Source organism: Syngnathus floridae, chromosome 6, assembly GCF_059516105.1.
Source record: "Syngnathus floridae isolate MCC-2025c chromosome 6, RoL_Sflo_1.0, whole genome shotgun sequence".
Taxonomy (NCBI): Eukaryota; Metazoa; Chordata; class Actinopteri; order Syngnathiformes; family Syngnathidae; genus Syngnathus; species Syngnathus floridae.
Window position 1 is genome coordinate 3,995,001 of NC_142418.1, and position 24,602 is coordinate 4,019,602.

Sequence of the window (24,602 nt, forward strand, 5' to 3'; positions counted from 1 at the left end):
AAGTACTGTATTTTTTGGACTAAAAGTCATTCCGGAGTGTAAGTCGCACCAGCCAAATGATGGTTGTTGGTTTTCATTAAAAACGTATTCCCGTAATTTTTAGACTATAAGCCGCACCGGACTATAAACCACACCAGCTAAAATTCGGGGATATTTTAATTTTTTTTCTTATATAAGCCGCACCTGCGCACGAGTTATTTACAAAGAAAGACGGTACACAGAAAGCCTTTTTAAAGTTTTAATAACATACCTCAACATTTCTTTCCAAACACTGCCTGTGACGTGGCAGTAATTCCGCAGCAACACTAGTAACACAGCACTAATAGGGCTGGATTAAAAAAAACATACCGGTAAAAGTCACTGAGACGCGGCGGTAACACAGCAGCAACACGGTAGCACAGCACTAACAGGGCTGGTTAAAAAAAACATACCAGTACAAGTAAAAAAAAAAAAGCTTCATCGTCCTCCTGTCTTCCTCCTCAGTGTCCGATTGGAATAGCGTTGGATATCCTTCGCCACACACTTTCTCAGTTTCTCTTTCGTCGTCGCTTTTATGCATTTCTTCTAGCATTTTCCATGATGATGGTCTGTTCATGCTAATTTTATTCATGCACAAAGCGCTAAATTACATTAAATTAGCGTGCGACACATATAGCTCCAGAGTAGACGTGACTGGGAAATAAAGAAAAGGGTGACGCAATACAATGTAATCAACATCGACTGCCTTTAACTTAAAAGCGGCAGCATATGCATTTTTTTTGTCGCCCATAATGACAGTTTGTGTATAAAAGCTTCCTTTCAGTAATGTCCGTCTTGATCTCGTTCTGTCTCTTCTTTTTGTGAATTATGCGCCACTATTTGCTTGGCCGATGGACATGTGATCAACTCACCACTTTTCTCCCCAGTGACCGTGTCACATATTCCTCCGCCGAGCAAAGCGGTGCCGCACAACAGCGGTCCACAGCCTTTTTACGAGTGTATAAAAGTGATCAAGTCATCAAAAAAAATCACGGAAAAAATCCTATATAAGCCCTCCATAATAACGGTTTGTGCATAAAAGCTTCCTTTCAGTAATGTCCGTCTTGATCTCGTTCTGTCTCTTCTTTGTGTGAATTATACGGCAGTATTTGCCTGGCGGATGGACATGCAATCAATACACCACTTTTCTCCCCAGTGACCGTGTCACATATCCCTCCGCCCAGCGAAGCAGTGTCACACAACAGCAGTCCACAGCCTTTTTACGAATGTATAAAAGTGATCAAGTTATCACAAAAATCATGGAAAAAAGCCTATATAAGCCGAACTGGACTATAAGCCGCAGGGTTCAAAATTTGAGAAAAAAGTCGTGGTTTATAGTCAAAAATGTACGATAAATACTATTGGTTCTTTGGGCATGTCTCTAACTCAGAGCACATAAAATGTTTTACAATAATGGGTGCTGCAGTCCTAAATAAGTCTAAGATTTGTTTTTGTTGTCTTTGATGTCTATACTATAATTAGCCCTCATTCTGTTGTGGTGGAGGGCTTTCTGTGTCCCTAGGAGCCAAATTGTCTAAGGTTTTATGCCCCTGGTGGGACACTAATGACAAGAGTGTCCCAGGTGTGGGGCCAGAAAAGGCATGGCTCACATATCTCTTATGGTGAATCTGAATTTGGATTAAGTTTTCTTTACCATGACCCGAGTCACCGGGGCTCCCTTCTGGAGGTGGCTCGAAGGCGAGCGTCAAGTGCCACTTGCTGACCTCTTCACTGTATCTTGTATCTTCCTCCAAATCACATTCGTTGTCGTCCTCAGATTACTCGTTTTCCTCGGGCGGGGCAAAGAGGGACAAAATCCTCATCCGACCTTTCCTCCGATTATTCGAACATGCATCTGAAAAACTGTCCTCCAACTCCTGTTTCATCCCAGATCAATCGGCGCGCTTGCTCTGATTTTCTTGACATCGCTGCACTTGTCAGTGTTAGGAAGTACACTTCGCTGGTCACCTCAGCCTTTTGTAGACTTAGCAATGCAGCGATGCCGCGGTCCAATAGGAGGTAAAAGGTGGTAAACTAGAAAATGCAATTTCTGGAGAAATTGCGTGTGAAGGCGTAGAAGCTGAATAAATATTTGGAGAATGCTATGTTTAAAGTTCGAACGAGTTGAATCAGTTGAAAAATGTAGAAATTAGAAGGGAAAAATGAAATTTTGAAAAATTTGGCGTGAATTTCATTATTGAAAAGTTTGAATTATTGGTAAGTGGGAAGTTGTGGAATAGGTAGGCATAAGATGAACATTTGAAAGTTGAAACGGGTTGAATCGGTTGAAAAATGTAAAAATTAGAAGTGGAAAACAAAATTTTGGAGAATTTGGCGTGAATTTCAAAATTGAAAATTTTGAATTTTTGGTAAGTGGGAAGTTGTGGAATAGGTAAGCAAAAGATGAACAGTTGAAAGTTGGACCGGGTTGAATCGGTTGAAAAATGTAGAAATTAGAAGTGAAAAACAAAATTTTGTGTAATTTTGCGGAAATGTTTAACGTGAAAACATGAAATTATTTAATTTTGCAATTTTGGGAATGTTGAAAATCTTTCCCAATGTGATTTGAATGTGCTGAATGATGTGAATTTCGAACTGGAATGATGTAAATGTGAAATGTTGAATGTGCCATTAAGAATGAATGGGGAAAAATGTGCCGTAAATTTGCAAATTTTGTGAAAACTGAACATTTTTTTAATGAAATGAATGCAAGCACGTACATTTTTGGAATATGTTGTACGTGCACGAAGTTACCGTATTTTCTGGACTATAAGTCGCTCCGGAGTATAAGTCGCACCAGCCATAAAATGCCCCAAAAAGTGAATAAAAAACATATATAAGTCACTCCGGAGTAGAAGTCGCATTTTGGGGGGCAATTTATTCGACAAAATCCCACACCAAAATCAGTCATGAACGAGCAACAACAGGCTAAACGATAGCAACAACAGGCTAAACGATAGGTATGCTAACGTGACAAACACCAACAAAGAGCTGAGAACGGGCCTGACGTAACATATAGAGTGATTAAGGACAACTATTACATGGATAACATGTTAATAAAACCATCGGTGTCACTCCAATTCATTAAATCCATCGATCGTTCGATACGATAGCAACAGGATAAACGATAGGTATGCTAACGTGACAAACGCAAACGAGGAGCTGAGAACGGGCCTGACGTAACATGTAGAGTGATTTAGGACAACTATTACATAAATAACATGTTTATAAAACCATCGGTGTCACTCCAATTCATTAAATCCATCGATCGTTCGATACGATAGCAACAGGCTAAACGATAGGTATTCTAACGTGACAAACACAAACGAAGAGCTCAGAATGGACCTGACGTAACATATAGTTATTAAAGAAAACTATTACATGAGTAACACGTTCATAAAATCCTCTGTGTCACTCCAATTCATTAAAACCATCGATCATTCTTTGTCAACAATGGGTGCGCGCGGCTGAGGGCGCTTGCACTTCAAAATATTCCACAGGCTCATATAAACTATATTTCAAATAACTATAATTCAAGCAATAATATTATCAAACCATACATGCACTTTAAATCCATTAAATCCATCGATCAAATTCCTCGTCCTTTGTTAACATCGCCGCGCGTGCGCCCTGACGTCAGCCTCGTCTTTATTCCACAGATCTAGTATATAACTATAGTGTAGCGTTAACAAAGTACAAGGATAGACGTGGGTTTGGTAAACGGCTCTTTATTAAACAAAACTTCCAAGCGTGTGGCGGCGTGGACTTCAAGACACGAGAGCTCCATGGCATAGGACCAGGCGTGCGTAATGGCCATGTCCGAGCCCCATGCACCGTTTGCGGACAGCCACTCGGCCGAGCGCCGGCCCCCGACTCAGTAGAGTAGGACCGGGCGTGTGTAAAAGCCATAATAGTTTTTCAAACCTTCTATGTCACTCCAAATCCTTAATTCCTTCAAACTCTTTGTCCTCCGTGTCACTTAGAAATGATCACCGCTAATGATGCCGGTAGTCCTTACGTGGGTACGTTTGTCCTTTATGTAAACAACCGCCGCGCCACTGACGTCGCTTGGTACATCACGGTTCTCCAAACTTTCTTTCTGCTGCTCGATTACTGTTTTCAGCTGCATATTTTACAACTTGAAGTTTGTAACCTGCAAAATATGAGTTTCTTTTTGGTGCCATTTTTCTTAAGCCCACCCAGAGTATGAGTCACGGCCAACGGTGAAATTTAGAGCACCCTCATCCAGTTTTGTCTGAAAATATAATTTTTTTCAGATGTAGTTTTTTGTTTTGTTTATTTGGTGGTTTTATCAAGGTCAAAGTCTGCTTTATTGTCGATTTTTTTTTTTCATATACCAAGACACACAAAGAGATTGAAATTACGTTACCACTATCCCTCGGTGAGATTTTACACATATGCATACAAGCATCACAAAAAAAAAACAAGAAGGCACAAACAATGAATAAATAAGAGTGTTGAATAAATGATAAACAAACAAGTAATAATAAATCATAATAATTATAAGAGGAGCAAAAATGGAGCTAGTGTACATACAGCAGACAGTGGACTTGGGTATGGTGCTTTAAAGTGTTAATTGCTTTATTTGATGTTTTGTCTATTTTTTTATGTTTTGAATATTTTCAAGATAAAAGCATGTGAAGTGATCAACTATACTAAAAATAACATGGGAAGTGGTCAACTATACTTGTAAGTAAGTGATGTCTTAATGATCAAGTAAAATTTTGTGAAAAAAACATATATAAGTCGCTCCTGTGTATAAGTCGCACCCCCACCCAAACTATGAAAAAAAACGCGACTTATAGTCCGGAAATTACGGTACTTCAACTAATCAAAATCATTCATTGGTCTCTAATGCCATCTAGTGGTTTAGAGGTGAAAACACTCCGAACGATTAATTAGGAAATTATGTGATAAAAGCAGTAAATGCATGAGAATTCATGATGTTTCAAAAACTAGGAATTATAATGGATCTGGATTGGACAAAAATTGTTATTAATTAACATGGGTAACACATTTGAATTCTTCCCTGCAATAAGTAGAAATGTCAGCACTACCATTTTGACCGTCTACATGTTTTGAGACTTGAGGGGTAATGTGGAGATCCTTTGTATTTTTTTTTTCTATGATGTAAAACATCAAAGACGGGAAGAAATATGACACGCTTAATAGTGTTTCTAATATAACTTTCATGGACACATTTTGGGCAGAAATATGGTTTGATCATTGTTGCCGATGATCTATATCATGATTGATTTTTTTCCCTAGGGAACATCAGTCTTGTGATGAAGGATGTGGTGGAGCTCATAAGAGAGAAACACATCAGAGAGGAAGCCATCACCACCACCCCGAACAAACGACTTATACTACCCAAGCAAAGAAGCAACACAGAAGCCGTATCAGTCCAAACAAGCAAGCCAGTTCATAAGAAATCACCTTAGACTTTCAAAGACTGCTTTTTATATCATTATTATTTATTCCCTGTTTTTTGTACATAAAGTCAAAGTCCCAATGATCATCGTCACACACACATCTGGGTGTGGTGAAATTTGTCCTCTGCATTTAACCCATCCCCATGTGATTTTGATCCATCCCCTGGGGGAGAGGGGAGCAGTGAGCAGCAGCGGTGCCGCGCTCAGGAATCATTTGGTGACCTAACCCCCCAATTCCAACCCTTAATGACCCGGCCGGGGTTTGAACCTACAACCTTCCAGTCTCAGGGCGGACACTCTACCACTAGGCCACTGAGCTGAAATTAAATCTGTTTCTGAATGTTCATAGAAGTCAAAATAAATTATAGGTTGTATTTATGCATTTGAACAGATGAAATGAAAGGCGTCAGATAGCACACATAGGGACATTGGATATTCTATGGCTCTAGAAACCCATGACAGGCACCAGATGGCAAGGCCTCCCTAATCTTGGTCATGGCGCAGGATGGAATTGAGCATCCTAGAAATCACCAGCACCATCTTACCAGCTGCCTTGAGGCAACGTGCCTATTCCTGTTGAATGAAACGGGAAAGCATAAGAATAAACATTTAAGATGAGGGAAAATAAAAACTGATTTTGTAATATGGTAAACGCTGTACTTATGTTGAAGTTATTGGGAAAAAATAACAGCTACATGAAAATTTGTGCATAAGGATGAACTTCATTCAATAAGTGCAAATAACTTGGATGTAGTTATTCCAGACAAATCTACATTTTAATAAAAACTGAACACCTTCTGAGGTATCACACCTCTTTCCTCCACCATATTGTGCCTTGTACTGGTAGAACGCTGCTTCCAGTACAAATGTGTCAAAGCAGATTGTAGAGAATCCAGGATGTTGAATGATGAAGTCAGCCCCTCTGGAAAGCTATATCAAGTCTAATAATGTGATCAGGAAAGGCCAGAAGCAAGGTTTTTTTTTTTTTAACACGCTATCACTAGTTAATTTCTTCAACAGTCTCTCTCTCTCACTCTCACTCTCTCACTCTCTCTCTCACTCTCTCTCCCTTTCTCTCTCCCTTTCTCTCTCACTCACTCACTCACTCACTCACTCACTCACTCACTCACTCACTCACTCACTCACTCACTCACTCACTCACTCACTCACTCACTCACTCACGGGCACCTGCGTGTGTAAAACCTCTGACTCGAAAGATCAGTCAGAGCTGCTCTCTTCAAAAGAATACATGGTTTTAAAGTTGATGTGTCGAGGTGTTAATAAACAGGGGCGGTCGTCACCAAATTAATGTGCATATCTACTCATTCCTCACTTCAGTCTCTGCAATTGGTGTTTATGCCTGCATGTCTTCACCGTGGACAGCCAGGAAGCAGTGTGTGGGTGTGCGCGTTTTCCCAGCCTGTTGGTATATATGGGGCTCTCCGGTGCACTTGCTGACTTCCACATTTCATCATTCTCATATAAATCAGCCACGGAGAGGCTAATCATAATATGTTGAAGTGGTCATAGTGGATGTCCATGTAAATTTTGATGCCAATTGATAGTCGATTTTGGACATTTTAAGCAATAGTCTACAATGACTTCCAGTCGGGGAATTGGGATCGGCTCCTCAAGTGTCTTCCACCAAGACATGAAGGGAGGGGGTTGTGGTCATATTCTTCATTAAAAATGGGCGTCAAAATAGAAAATAACACTTTCAATTATCCTGAACAAAAAATACATGAACTGGACGTGGCCATATTGTTCATTAAAAATGGGGGTTAAAATTGAAAATAACACTTTTAATTTTAATGAACAATAAATATGTAAACTGGGCTAGTGAGTGAAAAATGGACCGTCATCTCTTTTGTGTCTCGTGCCGGTATACAGCTGACATCCAAATTTTGCGATCAGTCTCACATTGAGAGGGTATAATCGATTTGTTTGATGGAAAACACATACTGTAGTATACACCTTGTATGCACATAGTAGACTAGCATCACACTACACAAATCCTTGTGTGATATATTGAAAGCTAGTTTTATTAATACACTTTTCCAATCACCATTTACAGTTGCGTCTTTCTATTTCCTACCTGTAAAACTAATAATTGTAATTTTCAGTTTCAGGATGAAAAATGGATGGGGAAGAGGAGTGTCTTGGATGTGGATCCAGAGGTCCAGGCTATGATGGAGATGACAGGCAAAAAAATACATAGCCAGGGTCTCAGGGAGCCAGATAAGGACCAGAAGTACTAAAGGTCAACTTCCTTGTCACTTTATCTGGGCCCATGGAAGATCGTGTGCTGATGCAAATTTTGTATTCTAATCTACCTTTAAACAGTCATTTCATCTATTCCCAGCCTGTTATTGTAATTTGTGACTGTGTTCTCGTAAACCGGTATAACAATCCTTGGCAGTATCTAAATTGCTTAAATGTAAGTGGATGTAGTACCAGATGAATATATTTAGTCTATGTTCACACTGCAGTAATAAATGCCTGAAGGTCACATGCAGCAATTTGATACGGTGCAATTTATTGCTGGTGTCTTAATTGCATGTCAGTAATTTACTTATGTTGTCTCTTCTTCCGTGTGGCTTGGCAGAAGTGTGCACTGTATCCGACTGAACATTTTTCACAGTGTGAATGCAGCCTACTGTGCATTTTACATGTAGGCAGCAGGCACATTCTAACATTTCAAAACCATTTTGTATATGGGTAATTCTCCAAAAGTGTGGCAAAATTGCCTATTCAAATGCTGACTCACTTCTAGAGTCATTGTTTTCTTCCCTTCACAATCAATCATCGAATTTCACTGCATATAATATTGCGGACCCTGCTGAGAACAACTTGACTGAGATTTGTGTTGTCATTTGTGTGCAAATGTATTTGGAGTGGTCAAAAATAGCCAATGTCATAACACCTTTGACCCTTAAAACGAATCAACTTCAAATCAAGTTTATTGATCTAGCCCTGATTCACAAAAACATCTCAAAGGCTTCACATGCCCACAGTTGACAAATATTCTCCACATCCACTTACCTTAACCCCCTGGAGGGCAAGGGAAAACTCAAAAACCCCAAATTGGGGAAAAATGAGAAACCTTGAGAAGGGACCACAGATGGGAAGATCCCTCTTCCAAATGATCAAGCTGCAATGGCTGCAGAGTGGGCAACACTTAACACAATATGAAACAATACAAAATAAGGTAATGTAGATGTCCATAATCAAATGTAGAGCTGCACGAAGACACCCTCAGTCATCATGGCTGTGCCTGCGGAGATTCAAGATTCAAGAGTTTTTATCCGCCATGTTTGAGCGTGCCAAACAAGGAATTTGACTTCGGTAAATAACAGCCTCTGTTCAACATTTAGGTGACTAACAACAACACTCAGGACATGTGAAAAATGGCAGATATTCTCAAACATCCCCTGATCTTAAACTCCCAAGAGGGCAAGGAAAAACTCAAAACTCCAGCTAGGGGAAACGAGAAACCTTGAGAAGAGACCACAGATGGGAGGGTCCCTTTTCTAGGATGACCAGACTGCAATGGATGCAGAGAGGACACATAGTACAAACAGTGTAGACAAAAAAGGTGTGGAGAGCAGGATGTTATTGCACAGTAATGACTCTAAGAGTGGTGTGAGTTCATCAGAGCAACAGCCTGGAGGAAGAAGCTGTCTCTGTGTCTGCTGGTTTTGGCATACAGAGCTCTATAACGTCGTCCGGAGGGGAGTAGTTCAAACAGACTGCAATCTGGGTGAGAAGGGTCTGTAGAGATGTTACTTGTACGTTTCCTGGTCCTGGACAGGTAGATGGGAGGTTGATTCCAATTATCTTGAAATGGCTCACCTCAGATCTCATCCCGATTCGTTGATGCTCCAAAGCCGAGGAGGAGGGTAGCATGAGAGACAGTACAAACTGCAGTGAAAATGGCCAGCGTAGTTTAATTAGAAGCAAGAGCATATAAATAACGTCTTTAATCGCGTCTTGAATGCTTCTATTGAGATATCAGCTCTGATATCTGTGGGTAGGCATTCCAGAGCTCTGGAGCCCAAATAGAGGATGCTCTTGATAGACCACACTGAGTCTAAAGTGAGCTTGAACTTTTATTGATCTTGACAGAGGGGAAAATCGTCACAGCACCATGTGTCTCTCCTTTATGTAGCGTTGTCCTTTTTTTTTCCCTCAAAGGAGATTCTTGCTCTCCAGTTTATTTGGCCAACTGTGCAGCTATTGTTTTTATTTTATTTTTTATTTTTACAAAAAGCTCAACACTGCTCTCTGCTGTAATGCACAATATGCCGTCTTGTAACAGTCTAAAACTCTAAATGAATGTTACCAATCAAACACCTTGTCAGAAGAAATGTACAATTCCAGGTGTTACAACCTTCCTCTGCAAAATAAATGTTGTCCTCGTTTGCATGAATCTACAGTAATTGTAGCATACAATAGCATAAATCACACTGTAATTGCAATCTTGACATTAACACACAGTGGAAATAACTTTGATGTAATAGTTTTTTTCTTTGTAGTATCCTGTAGGAACAAGATTAGGATAAACCTATGCAAACCAGACAGCTGTGAAGGTAGCCAAGGTACACTTACATTGCCCGTAGATGAGTGTCATACATAGAGAGATAGATACTTTATTGATCCCAGGGGGGAAATTCAAGTTTCCAGATGCAGAGAGGGTATACAAAACACATACAGATGACATGAGTGCAAATTTAATAGGCTCCGAGAAAACTCACAATCGCGCCGTGACAAGTCATCAAAGCAAAAGACAATACGCTGGAACAAAGGACAAAACTAAGTGCAGGCCTGCTGGTAAGAGGCCTAAATAACTCACTGACTCCTCACATATTTTTTTATAAGTACACCAGAAATGAAAACGCATGAAGTGGAATGGCTGTGGCTGCACCTCAGGGATGTACCGGTGAGTTTTTATTTGCCTACCAATAAAATCTTGCTTATTTAAATGAATATGATATATGATACCATCCAAGATGGCGGCGCGGCCACTCTCTGTCCCGTCAGTACGGTGATTTGTTCGTCTAATGAGTGTTCGTCCGACGGTCTTATGTGTTCGTCTCGTCGTGCTATATCGTGCTACAAGTACAGCAGGCAGGTTCTGCTCGACATCGGCAGATGTGGGTTTTGTGGCGTTCTGGGTTTTGAAGCGGCGACATTAAAGGCGCTCGGACTGCTACGTCCTGAAACGTCGCCGACCTCGCCCGCTATTCCTCCCCCGTTTGGGAGCCGTCGGAAACGGTGTGCGAGGAGGCAGAAGAGGGGCAAGCGCGGAGGCGTCCGGGCCGGGCTGGCGGCCAACCCAGCGCGCCCGGCGGTGCCCTCCATTCTTCTGGCGAATGTTCGCTCGCTGGACAACAAAATGGATTACGTTCGCCTGCTGAGGTCTACAAACCGGACGGTGCGGAACTGCTGTGTGCTCGTGTTCACCGAGACCTGGTTGACTGACAACATTCCGGACTCTGCCGTGCATCTGAGCGGCTAGCGTGCTATCAGGCGGACCGTGCCATTGTACGAGGGGGAAAGTCGCGAGGAGGTGGAATATGCGTCTACATCCGAGAAGAATGGTGCCTGGACTCTGTGGTGGTATGTAAGCACTCCTCGCCACTTGCGGAGTTTGCGATCATCAAGTGCCGTCCTTTTTACCTGCCAAGGGAATTTACCGCGATTCTGCTAGTCGCGGTATACATCCCGCCTTCCAACATCGAAGGCGACAGGATCGCGGCGCTTGGTGAACTGTACCAGGCTGTCAGTGAACAGCAGACAGCGCACCCTGACGGTTTCACCATCTTCGCTGGAGACTTTAATCATGCCAACCTGAAGTCTGTTTTCCCGAGGCTTCACCGGCATGTTACTTTTCCGACACGTGGAGACAGCTTCCTGGACCTAGTCTACTCTGCGCATAAGGGAGCTTTCAAAGCCACCCCCCTCCCCCATCTTGGGCTTTCTGACCATCTCACCGTTTTGCTTTTGCCCGCATACAGACAATTGGTAAAGGCATCCAGGCGGGTTCGGAGGCGGGTTTGGGTGTGGCCTGAGGGTGCCTCTGATGCACTCCGTGACTGCTTCGACACCACTGACTGGGACTTGTTTAAGCAGGCGGCCACCTACAACGATCGGACGGACATAAAGGAGCATACTGACTCTGTTTCCTCTTACATCACGAAGTGCATCGATGATGTGACTTGCTCAAAATCCGTCGTCACTCGTGCGAACTGAAAGCCGTGGCTGACAGGGGCTGTCCTCAGGCTGCTGAGGGCCAGGGACAAGGCTTTCAGAGCGGGGGATGAGGCTGGCTTGAGGACAGTGAGGGCCGACCTGTCCCAGGGCATCAAAGAAGCGAAAAAGGCGTTCTCGTGCAAGGTCTCCACCCACTTCAGGGACAGCAAGGACGCACGTAGCCTTTGGCAGGGCATTCAGACCAGCACGGACTACAAGCCCGCGCCGAGGAGCTGTGAGGGCGACGTCCGTCTGCTGAACGATCTAAACCGCTTCTTTGCTCGCTTCGACACCCAGAACAGCACTTGCCCGCTGAAGACCACTCCCCCCCCCACCCGAGCAGCCCCTGCGCCTCTCTGCCGACGGAGTGAGGAGGGCGCTTGCCGCTATTGACACCCATAAGGCGGCGGGCCCTGACGACATCCCGGGTCGAGCGCTGAAGGACTGCGCTGGGGAGTTGTCGGGTGTCTTCACGGACATCTTTAACGTTTCCCTGCAGCAGGCTATCGTCCCCTCGTGTTTCAAGGCTGCCACCATTGTTCCTGTGCCGAAGAAACCTGCACCGTCCTGCTTCAATGACTACCGCCCCGTGGCACTGATGCCCATCATCATGAAGTGCTTTGAGCGGCTTGTCATGGAGCACATCACATCCGTTCTCCCCCCCACCATTGACCCTTTCCAGTTTGCGTACCGTGCCAAACGGTCCTCTGAGGATGCCATCTGCTCTGCCCTCCACTCGGCCCTCACCCACCTGGAGAGAAAGGACTCATATGTGAGGTTGCTGTTTGTGGACTTCAGCTCTGCCTTCAACACCATTGTGCCGCAGCGACTCATCTGCAAACTCGACGAGCTGGGCCTCAGTACCTCCCTCTGCAACTGGCCTCTGTCAGAGGCCTCAGGTGGTGCGTGTTGGTGACAAAATCTCCGCCAGCATCACGCTGAGCACGGGGGCCCCCCAGGGCTGCGTGCTCAGTCCATTGCTCTTCACCCTGCTGACGCATGACTGCACTGCGACCTACAGCGACAACCGCAAAGTGAAGTTTGCTGACGACACGACTCTGGTGGGTCTCATCACGAAGGGCGACGAGACTCGGTACAGGTCGGAAGTTGACCTTCTGACCACGTGGTGCAGGGACAACAACCTCCTGCTGAACGTAAACAAGACCAAGGAAATCGTTGTTGACTTCGGGAAGGGTCACACAAAACACCTGCCGCTGATCATCGACGGTGCTGCACCAAGTTCCTGGGGGTGCACATCAGTGAGGACCTCTCCTGGTCCGCAAACACCGCGTCACTGGCAAAGAAAGCTCAGCGCCGCCTGTACTTCCTACATTCTACCGTGGCACCATTGAGAGCGTCCTCACCAGTTGCATCGCTGTCTGGTGTGGTAACTGCACTGAACAAAACTTGAAGGCCCTGCAGCGCATAGTGAATACGGCTGGTAAGATTATTGGTGCTTCGCTCCCCTCCCTGAAGGACATTTACACCTCCCATCTCGCCCGCAAGGCAACCTCGATTGCGAGTGATGTGAGTCACCCGGCTCACTCTTTGTTTGACCTTCTGCCCTCTGGGAAGAGGTACAGGAGCCTGCGCTCCCGCACCACCAAACTCGCCAACAGCTTCTTTCTCCTGGCTGTTAGGACCCTGAACTCGCTACCCCCTTCTGCGTAGCGTGCGGCACTGATGCGCTATTTTCTGGAATGTCTGCTGTACGCTCACTTGCTCCTTTTTGCTCCTCTTATTTATTTATTTGTTGTGTTATTCATTCATTATTTATTCAGCACGCTGTTGTTTACTTGATTGTCTATTGTGGGCCATGTCTTGTCACCGTGGGATAGGGGGGAACAAAATTTTGGTTTCTTTGTGTGTCTTTGGCATGTGGAGAAATTGACAATAAAGCTGACTTCGACTTTGACTTTGATGTGAAAAATACAGTTTCTTAAATAGAGAACATAAATGGTTCTGCATGATCTTGTGATTTCCCAGGTGCAGATTTCCGGAGACAAAGAGCTCACACACCACACTTGGGGTGAATTGCAGTCCGTAATGATGACACACTGTATTTGTACCGCAGCCTGTGAACTCAGCAGTAACAAAGCATATTTATCAAATGCTTTAAGTCAGAAAACTAAAAGGCAGCTAACAATGCACTTCCTGGTGTTGCTCTTATTTGAAACATGCACACTACCTCTGGTGCACAATTTATTGGATTGACGCTAAATTTTGTATGCACTTCGGCTTTTCAAGCTACCTTCTTGCTAATATAAACAACAGTTCTGACCATGTTATGCCTCTTTAATTGTGTACAGATAGGGTTTAAACTATAGTGGTGTTGTTTCTCGCCGTATTTTAATTTATTACTTCATTTAGTATTTGTCCCTAATGGTCCAGTGGTTAGGATGCGGAGCTTTCACCACCCGCGGCCTGCGTTCAATTCCTGGTCAGGGAACCAAATGCACATGTCAGTGTCTCCCGTGTGACGGTCCCAATCCCGGGTAAATGCAGAGTGTTGCATCAGGAAGGGCATCCGGCGTAAAAACTGCCAAACACTTCTCATGTGGATCATCTGGACAAAAACGGGTGTTTTCCTGTGGCGACACCTTCGGGGAAAAGCATTTAGTATTTGTTTTGACTTAGGTACACCCTCGGTATCAAAGCTAGTGCAGTCATTGTAATTAACCTGTATAAAACCTGCCTAGAGTAACAGTCCAAGCAGTTTATATAGCAGCCTAGCTCAAATCGCCAGGATGTCCATCTTACCATTCCAACCCTGGTTGTACCAAACCTACTAATTGTTGGTGTGCTGTTAAACGCAAAGTGCACACGTAAAGTTTTTTTTTTTTTTACTATAAAAGTGTGTTGTCTCACTTTGGGTGTTCCTGTATCCATTCTTACATAAGAGTTGTAACATGTTTCCTACAAAATATCCCTTTTCATTTTTGGAGATAATGAAGAACATGTTCATTAAATTGGTCAGTCAACTCCTGTATGTGATAATCAATCCACCCCATGTCTATTTTTATCGTAATATTTGAGGACGTAATTGTACAGTATTATTTTACTCTTTAATACATTTCCCAAATGTATAAAACATATTATTTATTTATTTAACCATCCTATCTTGAAGATGACTCGTTGAAGTTTGCTAAACTATTTGTTATAAACTAAAACTATTTGTTGACTGAAATCGAAAACAGTACGTACGTAGAGTAATTTACAGTGCGTGCGCATGCGCGCGTAAGTGTGCGTGTCTCTGGTCTAAAGCCTCTTGTGTGTTATTTTCATAGATATCGCCCTTTCTTCCGGATTTTTTTAAAAATGTCCTGGTTTACGCATATAGTATTGCAAGTTGACTTCACTTCCTTGTACAGTCAGATAGAGGAACTAACAGCTTTGAGAATTCTGTTGTCAACGCTCTACAGCTCAGGGGTTCATTTTACATTGTTGAAGGCATGATTAAATAATATAAAGTAGTTAGTTATTGTGTGGCGTTAAAGTAAGGACCCGTTCAACGTGCAAGGTAAGAATACGTCTCGAAATGCCTGTTTTTGCGAGCGTCGGAATAAATGTGCAATCAGCAAGAGGAAGTGTTTTTTTCACTGGCGAGACAATTTATTAAGTTAAGAGCGAGGACTTTAAAGTGATTCACATGGAGGTCCGTTCGAAGAGCGGATGCGGTGGTATTTTTGCACTTGATTTAACTCGGCGATACTATAAGTGCAGGCACTACATGTCGAGAAAAGGACAATAATTAGGATTTAATTTCATTTCAAAGCGTTTTGGATTAGGGTTAGGCTTGACGTTGCGCAATCTCTCCCTGTAACGTCATTGGTCCAACAAAGTAATAATGTATAATTAAGTTATCATTTGCATTTCCTGCGTTAGCGATGCTAGTTATGTAAGGCGGCTTTGTTTTGTCGACAATAAGCCTCGCCTTTGCAGAAATGTGAATACCATGCTATCAGACTAAATAGTATGAGTAGGTGCGCACGCCGTTATTGTTAGAATATCTACTCATATAATTTCATATTATTATATTATTATTATATATTATATATTTCATGCCAAAGGCCACTTGACCATCCCTCTGGCTCCACCAGTGCCTTTGAACGCTAATGAAATTCCATTATGGTTTGCTCCGTAATTGGTATTTTCATACCATTTGGTAATTTGGTTTCATTCTCATTGGAATACATACAAGGCCCTACGTAAACCTGTTAATCTGTTTAGGACATTTACAAACACCTTCTTTTACTGGTGGAAAATAATGAGCCCCATTTCCCTCTATTTTCTGACATGTCACGGACAAGCAGTAACTAAATCATAATTTTGTTTGTGCATTTTCTGCATTATATTTGAAGCTGTGTCATATTCTTGGCAACACAAGGTCATAGAAATTTTCGTTTTCTGTTTTTTTAAAATGTTTTAAAATGAATTATAATTTAAAATTAGTTGAAAAAAAATACGACAGATTAATCAATTATTGAAGCAAAATTTTAATATCTTACACCGCAGCCATGTGATCTGTATTTTTGGGACATTCAGGATGTCTGGTGGCACCATGCTTCCTCTCACAGTGTTGGTACTGTGTCAGATATGGTATATTGTTTTGGGCAGGGCCGCAGTGAGTTGAATTCTCAGCCCTGGTTTCATGGCCCAGACTAGCCCACTTTAGTTCCCAGTATTTTAAGAAGATATACAATCTGGACCAGTGTTCCCTCTAAACTGCGCAGCTGCGCAATTGCGCACTGGTCGCACAGTCTCTGCGCAAAAGAAACTTCATGCTGCGCTCAAAATAAAATTCAGCATAAACTGATTGATTAATATCTAATTTTAGACGTAATCTAATATAATTGATTACGTGGCGGTGGTGGGTCAGAGCTTGCTTTGACAAAGGAAGTGTAAGGCGCTCCTTCCCTCCGCTAGCCTATGGGAGGTCCTTGGGCAAGACTGAGTACCCATTCAGCCCCCCTTGTCAGAGTCACGATGAAGCCACGGGAAGCAGGTGGTGGATGAAGTTTGAAGGCAGCCAGAGAGTATCTTTGTTACTGGTTTTGGACTTCGTCGTGCTGAGCAGAGGATACCCTTAGGTACAATGGTCAGGACAGCCGCCCAGTATGGGCACTGCTCGGACAGAAAGCAATTGCAACCTACTGTCTGTAAAATTGCAAAGAAAGCCATGGAAAGACATTCAATGCTTAAATCGAAGATGGAAGCTTCGGATGACAGAGAAGAATGGAGGGCCATGGCCGTCAATGCCTGTTCCAGGCAAGACACCTGATGATGATGATGAGAAGAATGATTTTCATTCTGTGCCTTTTTGTAGTCTAAATCAGTAATTTACAGGTGTGCAGCCAATTATATGATATGGTTCACTTGCCCTACACAGCCAATCATAGGATTGACCGTGCCTGAACGTTTGTCCTGCCCATCCGTGCAGCGCAGGTTACCTAACGACAGTGTGGTGGCGTCAAGCGATGCAAATGCTAGATTAGCTAATCATGGCGAAACAAATGAGCAGCGACAAATCCATTTGCCAAGTCAAAATAAACAAGAAATGCGGCAGTTCTTTTAAGATTGAATGGCTGTTGGAGTGTGTGCAAGTACAAGAGGAAACGGTGAAACTGGGTGAGATTTTCTATTTTTCGAATGAGAAAGGTCTCCTGCAAATCATGCAATAAAGCCAAAGTGGCGGGCAAGTTTACAGAGGGAAAAATATGGAAGGAATGGAAGTAGGACTACCCAAGCGTCCCATTCAGCTGAAATGTTATTTGAAACCTGTTAAATTCTACAAAGAATCGGTACATTATTGCGGGAGAGCGCAAAAGACCGACAGAAAAGGAATGACGTGTCACACAAAACTAAATCCGACCACAAGAAAGTTAAAGTTTTCATTGACAATATTTTATTTATTTATTTATTTATTTATTTATTTATTTATTTATTTATTTATTTATTTATTTATTTAATTTGGTGTTGCACACAGTGGTCCACAGTGTGCACAGGGAGCTTGTGTGTTTGTACAGACACTTGAAAAATTAGAGGGAACACTGATCTGGACTTAAGTGTATCAAAATATAAATTCTATTCTAACCAATGATATTCATTTTGTATTTGATCAAAAATAAAACTTACCATTGAATGATCTTACAAGATATATAGTTAAAATGAGCAAAAGCACAAACAGGGACCATTAGTGAACATAATGTGGGATAAGGCACTACACTTACTCGAACGGTCTCCGTACATATGTGTTGGAACTTTCAATACAATGAATGGTGTTTAAATTTCTATATAATAGATATATCATTTCTACTTCGCAGATGTTCGTTTTATGCGGGTGGTTCTGGAATGAATCTCCCGTGAAAAACAAGGGATCACTCTATATCAGGGGGGTCCAAACTTTTTGCAAGGAGGGCCAGATTTGATGAAGTGAAGGGGCCCGGGGCCAGTAGTTTTTTCGGACATTTCGGACTACAAAAAATCATGCAAATACCCACTGTTATAATACAATTTTCATTGTCACAATTATCTCTATTTTTCAAATGACAAAATAACCAAATATAAAACACTCAGGCAGATGTGAACAACTGTAAAACACAAATTCTTCCTTTCATTCATATCTGAAGAGTCAGATAACATTGAACAAATTGTATGAAATACCTTAAATTTCCATGTGTTTAAAATTATTTTTGCCTCATGAACATTTTAAACAGGTTATAAGTAATGCAAAGTTGTGTGTTATTATTAAAACTTAAAACAAGTGAATTTTGCTCTTGTCATTTACAATATCTTTCAGAAAATAATAGTTTGTGTCACGTCTACAGGTTCATAACATCAACAGTATTAACATGGCCACTTCATAGCTTGCTTTAGTAATGTTTTTGACTCACAGCCCCGCGTGAAGAATCGCTGTTTGATGCCAGTTCAGCTTGGAGCTGTTTCACTATATCAGCACGGTCACTCCCTGTTAGCTTGTCGTATGTTTAGTCTGGTAGTGTCTCTTTAGGTTGAAATCCTTAAACAAGGCAACCGTCTCTTTACGAATTAGACAAACACAATTGCCTTGATTTTTAGTGAAGAAGTATTGTAATTCGCATCTCTCTTGAAAGCGACAACCCTCAATGTCAACTTTCCTCGTTTTTTTGCAGTCAGCATGGCAGAAATGAGCAGAGAGGTGTTCGCTGCATGGATGCAGACTGATATTATTAAAGTGGTGCTGCCCCCTTTGGGTGAAAGGATGAATTATAGTTTCAAGTTTCATGATTTTTTTATTCAGTTTAACAGTGCAGGCGGGCCATAAATAATACATTATAAGACCGAAGCTGCGGGCCTTATGAAATCTGACCGGGGGCCGGATTTGACCCGCGGGCCGGAATTTGGACATACCTGCTCTATATACACGCACGCATACACGTACATACAGTCGTATTTCAGTTAAATATATCATATGCCAGACAAAAACAGTGATATTTGAGTAGTGAAATGAAGTTTGTAGGATTTACAGAAAGTATGCAATCATTACCTAAAAGAAAGTAGGCAGGTGCATAAATTTGGGCACCCCAACAGAAAAATGACAACATTTAGTAGATCCTCCTTTTGCAGCCTCCAAACACTTTCTATAGCTTCCAACAAGAGTCTGGATTCTGGTTGAAGGTATTTTTTCTCAAATATCACTGTGTTTGTCTGCTATAAGATATATTTAACTGAAATTGTTGATCCGAATAATCAATGATTTATAAAGGAAATTGATCAGGGGTGCCCAAACGTTTGCATATGACTGTGTGTGTGTGTGTGTGTGTGTGTGTGTGTGTGTGTGTGTGTGTGTGTGTGTGTGTATGTATGTGTGTGTGTATGTATGTGTGTGTGTATATCCAACCATCCATCCATTTTCTGTACCGCTTAGACCCCATGGGGGTCGCGAGTGTGCTGGAGCCTATCTCAGCCGTATATATATATATGTATATATACATATATATATATATGTATATATATATATATATATATATATATATATATATATGTATATATATATATATGTATATATATATGTATATCACTCAGCAGCAGTGATCCTAGAAATGCTTGGCTACAAGAAGAATGACCATATGCGACCACAACAGTGGCCACCATGGAAGAGAAGGCTGGAGGCCAAAATCAAGATAGCACGGAGAGAAGTGAGCCAAATGACAGAGGCCCAGAAAGGTGCAATGAAAAAGCAAGTTCCCAAGAAATACAGCCATATGCCCATACCTGAAGCACTCGAAACTGCCAAACAAAGACTCCAAGCCTTGGCCAGCCGCCTCAAGAGGTACACAAGAGAGAATGAAGCCAGACAAATAAACAGGTTGTTCACAACACAACCAGCGAAAGTGTATGCTCAGTGGCAGGGGAATAATAGCAGAGCAGACCCACCAAGGCTGGAAACTGAACAGTACTGGAAGGATATATGGGAGCGGGAGGCATCACATAAGAAGGATGCACAGTGGCTGGTGGCTCTGAGAAAGGACCACAGCAAGCTCCCTGAACAGAACCCAGTAACCATCACAGTGGCAGACATCCAGAGAAGAGTCTCAGGAATGAAAAACTGGACAGCACCAGGCCCTGACATGATCCACAGCTACTGGCTCAAGAAACTTACAACTCTCCATGAGCGCCTGGCAGCACAAATGAACCAGCTGCTAAGGGATGGGACTCACCCTGAATGGCTAACCCAAGGGCGTACGATCCTGATCCAGAAGGATCCATCAAAGGGTACAGTCCCATCCAACTACCGGCCAATCACCTGCCTCTCCACAACATGGAAGCTGATGTCGGGCATAATATCAGATAAGATCAGCAGGCACATGGATCAATACATGAGCACTGCTCAGAAAGGGATTGGTAAAAATACCAGAGGAGCAAAACATCAACTCCTGGTGGATAGAACAGTCACCCAAGACTGCAGAACTAGACGTACCAACCTGAGCACTGCCTGGATTGATTACAAGAAAGCATATGCCTCAATGCCACATACTTGGATCACTGAATGCTTGAGGCTGTACAACATCAATGGGACTCTGAGAACCTTCATCGCCAACTCGATGAAACAGTGGAAAACCACACTTGAAGCCAATGGCAAGCCACTTGCACACGTGACCATCAAATGTGGTATATACCAAGGAGACGCTCTGTCCCCAATGCTGTTCTGTATAGGACTGAACCCCCTCAGCCAAATAATCAACAAGACGGGCTATGGATACCAACTCAGGAATGGGGCCACCATCAGCCACCTCCTCTACATGGATGACATAAAGCTGTACGCTAAGAACGAGCGGGACATTGACTCCCTGATCCACACTACCAGGATCTACAGCTCTGACATCGGAATGTCATTCGGACTTGAGAAATGTGGCCGCATGGTGACTAAAAGAGGAAAGGTAATCCACACAGAGGGGGTCTCACTCCCAGAAGGAACAATAGCAGACATTGAGGACAGCTACAAATACCTTGGAATTCCACAGGCAAATGGCAACCTTGACGAGGAAACAAGGAAAGCAGCCACAGCCAAATACCTCCATCGAGTAAGGCAAGTCCTAAGAAGTCAGCTCAATGGCAAGAACAAGTCCCTAGCCATTAACAGCTACGCCCTACCAGTAATCAGATACCCTGCAGGAATCATACGGTGGCCAAAGGAAGATATACAGACCACAGATATCAAGACACGGAAGCTCCTAACCATGCATGGAGGGTTCCATCCCAAGTCCAGCACCCTGAGACTGTACACTAGCCGTAAAGAAGGAGGCCGAGGACTAGCGAGCGTGAGAGCCACTATCCAAGATGAAACATCCAAGATCCATAAGTACATCAGGGATAAGGCCCCAACGGATCACGTGCTCAGTGAATGTCTCAGACAATGGGCATCAAAGGAAGATGAGGTGCTGGAGGGACCATCATGGGAGGACAAGCCCCTACATGGGATGTACCACCGAAACATAGCTGAAGTAGCTGATATCCAGAAATCCTACCAATGGCTAGAAAGAGCTGGTCTGAAGGACAGCACAGAGGCACTGATCCTGGCTGCACAAGAACAGGCCCTGAGCACCAGAGCAATAGAGGCCCAAATCTACCACACCAGACAAGACCCCAGGTGTAGATTGTGCAAAGAAGGTCCTGAGACAATCCAGCACATAACTGCAGGGTGTAAGATGCTGGCAGGTAAAGCATACATGGAGCGCCACAACCAAGTAGCTGGAATTGTGTACAGGAACATCTGTGCAGAGTATGGACTGGAAGTCCCAAGATCCAAGTGGGAAACACCTCCAAAGGTGGTAGAGAATGACCAAGCCAAGATCCTCTGGGACTTCCAGATCCAGACAGACAGAATGGTAATGGCGAACCAACCGGACATTGTGGTGGTGGACAAAGAGCAGAGGAAAGCCGTTGTGGTTGACATAGCCATCCCAAATGATGGTAACATTAGGAAAAAGGAACATGAGAAACTTGAGAAATATCAAGGGCTCAGAGAAGAGCTGGAGAAGACCTGGAGAGTTAAGACTTCAGTGGTACCTGTGGTCATTGGAGCACTAGGGGCAGTAACCCCCAAACTGGAGGAGTGGCTGAAACAGATCCCAGGAAAAACATCTGACATCTCAGTCCAGAAAAGTGCAGTACTAGGAACAGCAATGATACTGCGTAGAACCCTCAAGCTCCCAGGCCTCTGGTAGAGGACCCGAGCTTGAAGGGAAAAAGAGACCACCCACGGGGGGTGAGGAAAAAGTTTTTTTTTATATATGTATATATATACGTATATATATATATATATATATATATATATATATATATATATATATATATATATATATATATATATATATATATATATATATATGTATATATATTTATATACCGTAATTGCCGGACTATAAACCGCACCGGATTATAAGCCGCACCAGCTAAAATTCAGGGATATTTCATTTTTTTTCTTATATAAGCCGCACCGGACTATAAGCCGCACGTGCACACGAGTTTTTTACAAAGAAAGACAGTACATAGAAAGCCTTTTTAACGTTTTAATAACATACTTGAACATGTCTTTCTAAACATTGCCTGTGACGACGCAGCAGTAGTACCGCAGCAACGCGGAAGTGTGCACGCGAGTTATTAGCAAAGAAAGACTGGACACAGAAAGTTTTTTTAAAGCTTTAATAACATACCTTAACATTTCTTTCTAAACACTGCCTGTGACGCGGCAGTAATACCGCAGCAACACGGTAGCACAGCACCAACAAGGCTGGTTAATAAAAACATACCAGTAAAAGTAAAAAAAGAGCCGTCTTCATCTTCCTCTTGTGCACTGAAACCATCGAATTTTTCCTCCTTAGTGTCCGATTGGAATAGCGTTAGATATCCTTCGCCTCACACTTTCTCAGTCTCTCTTTCGTCGTCGCTGTTATGCATTTCTTCGAGTGTGAAGAGGGTCTGTTCATGCTAATCTTATTCATGCACGAAGCGCTAAATTACATAAAACTAGCGAGCGACACGTATAGCTTAAAAGCGGCATCATATGCATTTCTTTTGTCCCCCATAATGACGGTTCGTGTATAAAAGCTTCCTGTCTTTGTGTGAATGCGGGTGTGTGCGTGATGCGCGAGACGATCAAAACACGAACTAGCACGTCTTCTTCGGCGCATTATCTCTTCTTCGCCTGTCTCGCTCTTGCTTCCTGCTAGAGCGCCCCCTGGAGGCCGGAGGCCGTAAAAATCCATAAGTACGCCGTGCCGCCGTTTAAGGTTCAAAGTAACCTTCTGAATAAAATGCATTAAAAGTTCACATTCATTAAAACTTGTTGTTGGTGAGCAAAATGTCAGAAGAATTGAATTTAAATGCTGATTGATTGGGTTTTAATACAATGCAGATGGTCCAAACAGCGCCACTGCTTTGTGTAATCTCTGAGTGATATGGCAGAGTAAGAGAAAGGTTTTAGTTCACAGGTGTCAAACTCAAGGCCCGGGGGCCAGATACGGCCCGCCACATCATTCTATGTGGCCCGCGAAGACAAATTGTGCATCAAATTCGTGTGTCCTTACTAGAATTGCAAATTGTCTTCACTTTTAATAATAGCTTTTTTTAAAATATTTGACCAGTTTTTACTTGTCTGATTTGAAAACGAGTTATTTGTCAGTTTGTTTTGTAGCTTTTACTGTATATAATAGTGTTAAGAGTAAAAGTGATCAAGTCATAACAAAAATCACGAAAAAAATCTTATACAAGCCGCACCTGACTATAAGCCGCAGGGTCCAAAATTTGGGAAAAAAGTTGCGGCTTATAGTCCGGAAATTACGGTTTATGCTTGAATATACTGTCAAATATAGTTTTAAGAGCAGAATCGCTGTGATCATTGGTCTTCATCAAATAAGTGTTTCCTGTTGCTCCAAGGGTCAAGAGATGGCGCATTGGGGGCAGCAGGGAGAGATGACAGAGTACAGGAAGAGCATGATCAAACGGGAAATGGAGATGGGCATGGTCATGACGGTCTTCAGGCAAAAAGCAGAGAGGCTCACTGTTCAAGTCATTATGGAAACACGTCAGGTGGCTTGGACACGCACCTCTGAGAAGACTGATGGTGTCTGTGAGTACTTTGTCATTTTAAGTTGTAGTAAATGCTGTATTTGTTCTTAATATTTACAAGTTTTTAGTCAAAATTTCACCATGTCATGTTATTATCGTTATTATTATAAGGCAGTGGTTTTTCAAAATGAGGGCCCAGGGCTACTATGAACACATTTTATTACTATGTTTTGCATACCTGTTCGTTGCCAGCGGTGCGTTTCCATATCTTGTCTAATCAATGCTGTTGCATGACTGGCGGCACGTGTGAAGCATTCTTAGTGGAGTTTG

The 24,602-nt window shown here is 42.7% G+C and overlaps 2 protein-coding genes across 17 annotated transcripts in view; both read left to right on the forward strand.

The window, feature by feature from the left end:
• The window catches only part of meak7 (MTOR associated protein, eak-7 homolog), a 93,576-nt gene extending 85,590 nt beyond the window's left edge, over positions 1 to 7,986 (forward strand). For 2 of the 7 annotated variants that reach the window (XM_088379333.1, XM_088379334.1), the window contains one exon: positions 7,595 to 7,986. In XM_088379333.1, coding sequence (XP_088235459.1) covers positions 7,595 to 7,605 — 11 coding nt within the window. In that variant the 3' untranslated portion in view covers positions 7,606 to 7,986. Of the gene's footprint in view, positions 1 to 5,307; positions 6,270 to 7,594 lie in introns of those variants that run through there. The other 5 variants (XM_088379329.1, XM_088379341.1, XM_088379335.1 and 2 more) reach the window with 4 other exon arrangements.
• A 2,281-nt stretch (positions 7,987 to 10,267) lies between these two features.
• Positions 10,268 to 24,602, forward strand: part of plcg2 (phospholipase C, gamma 2) — a 145,210-nt gene continuing 130,875 nt past the window's right edge. For 3 of the 10 annotated variants that reach the window (XR_015859134.1, XM_088379312.1, XM_088379319.1), the window contains exons 1-2: positions 10,269 to 10,410; positions 24,141 to 24,333. Coding sequence is in view for 6 of the 10 variants with exons in the window: in XM_088379312.1 (XP_088235438.1) it covers positions 10,360 to 10,410; positions 24,141 to 24,333 (244 nt within the window). In the remaining 4 variants the exon portion in view is untranslated. Of the gene's footprint in view, positions 10,411 to 14,956; positions 15,244 to 22,337; positions 22,471 to 24,140; positions 24,334 to 24,602 lie in introns of those variants that run through there. The other 7 variants (XM_088379317.1, XM_088379320.1, XM_088379316.1 and 4 more) reach the window with 6 other exon arrangements.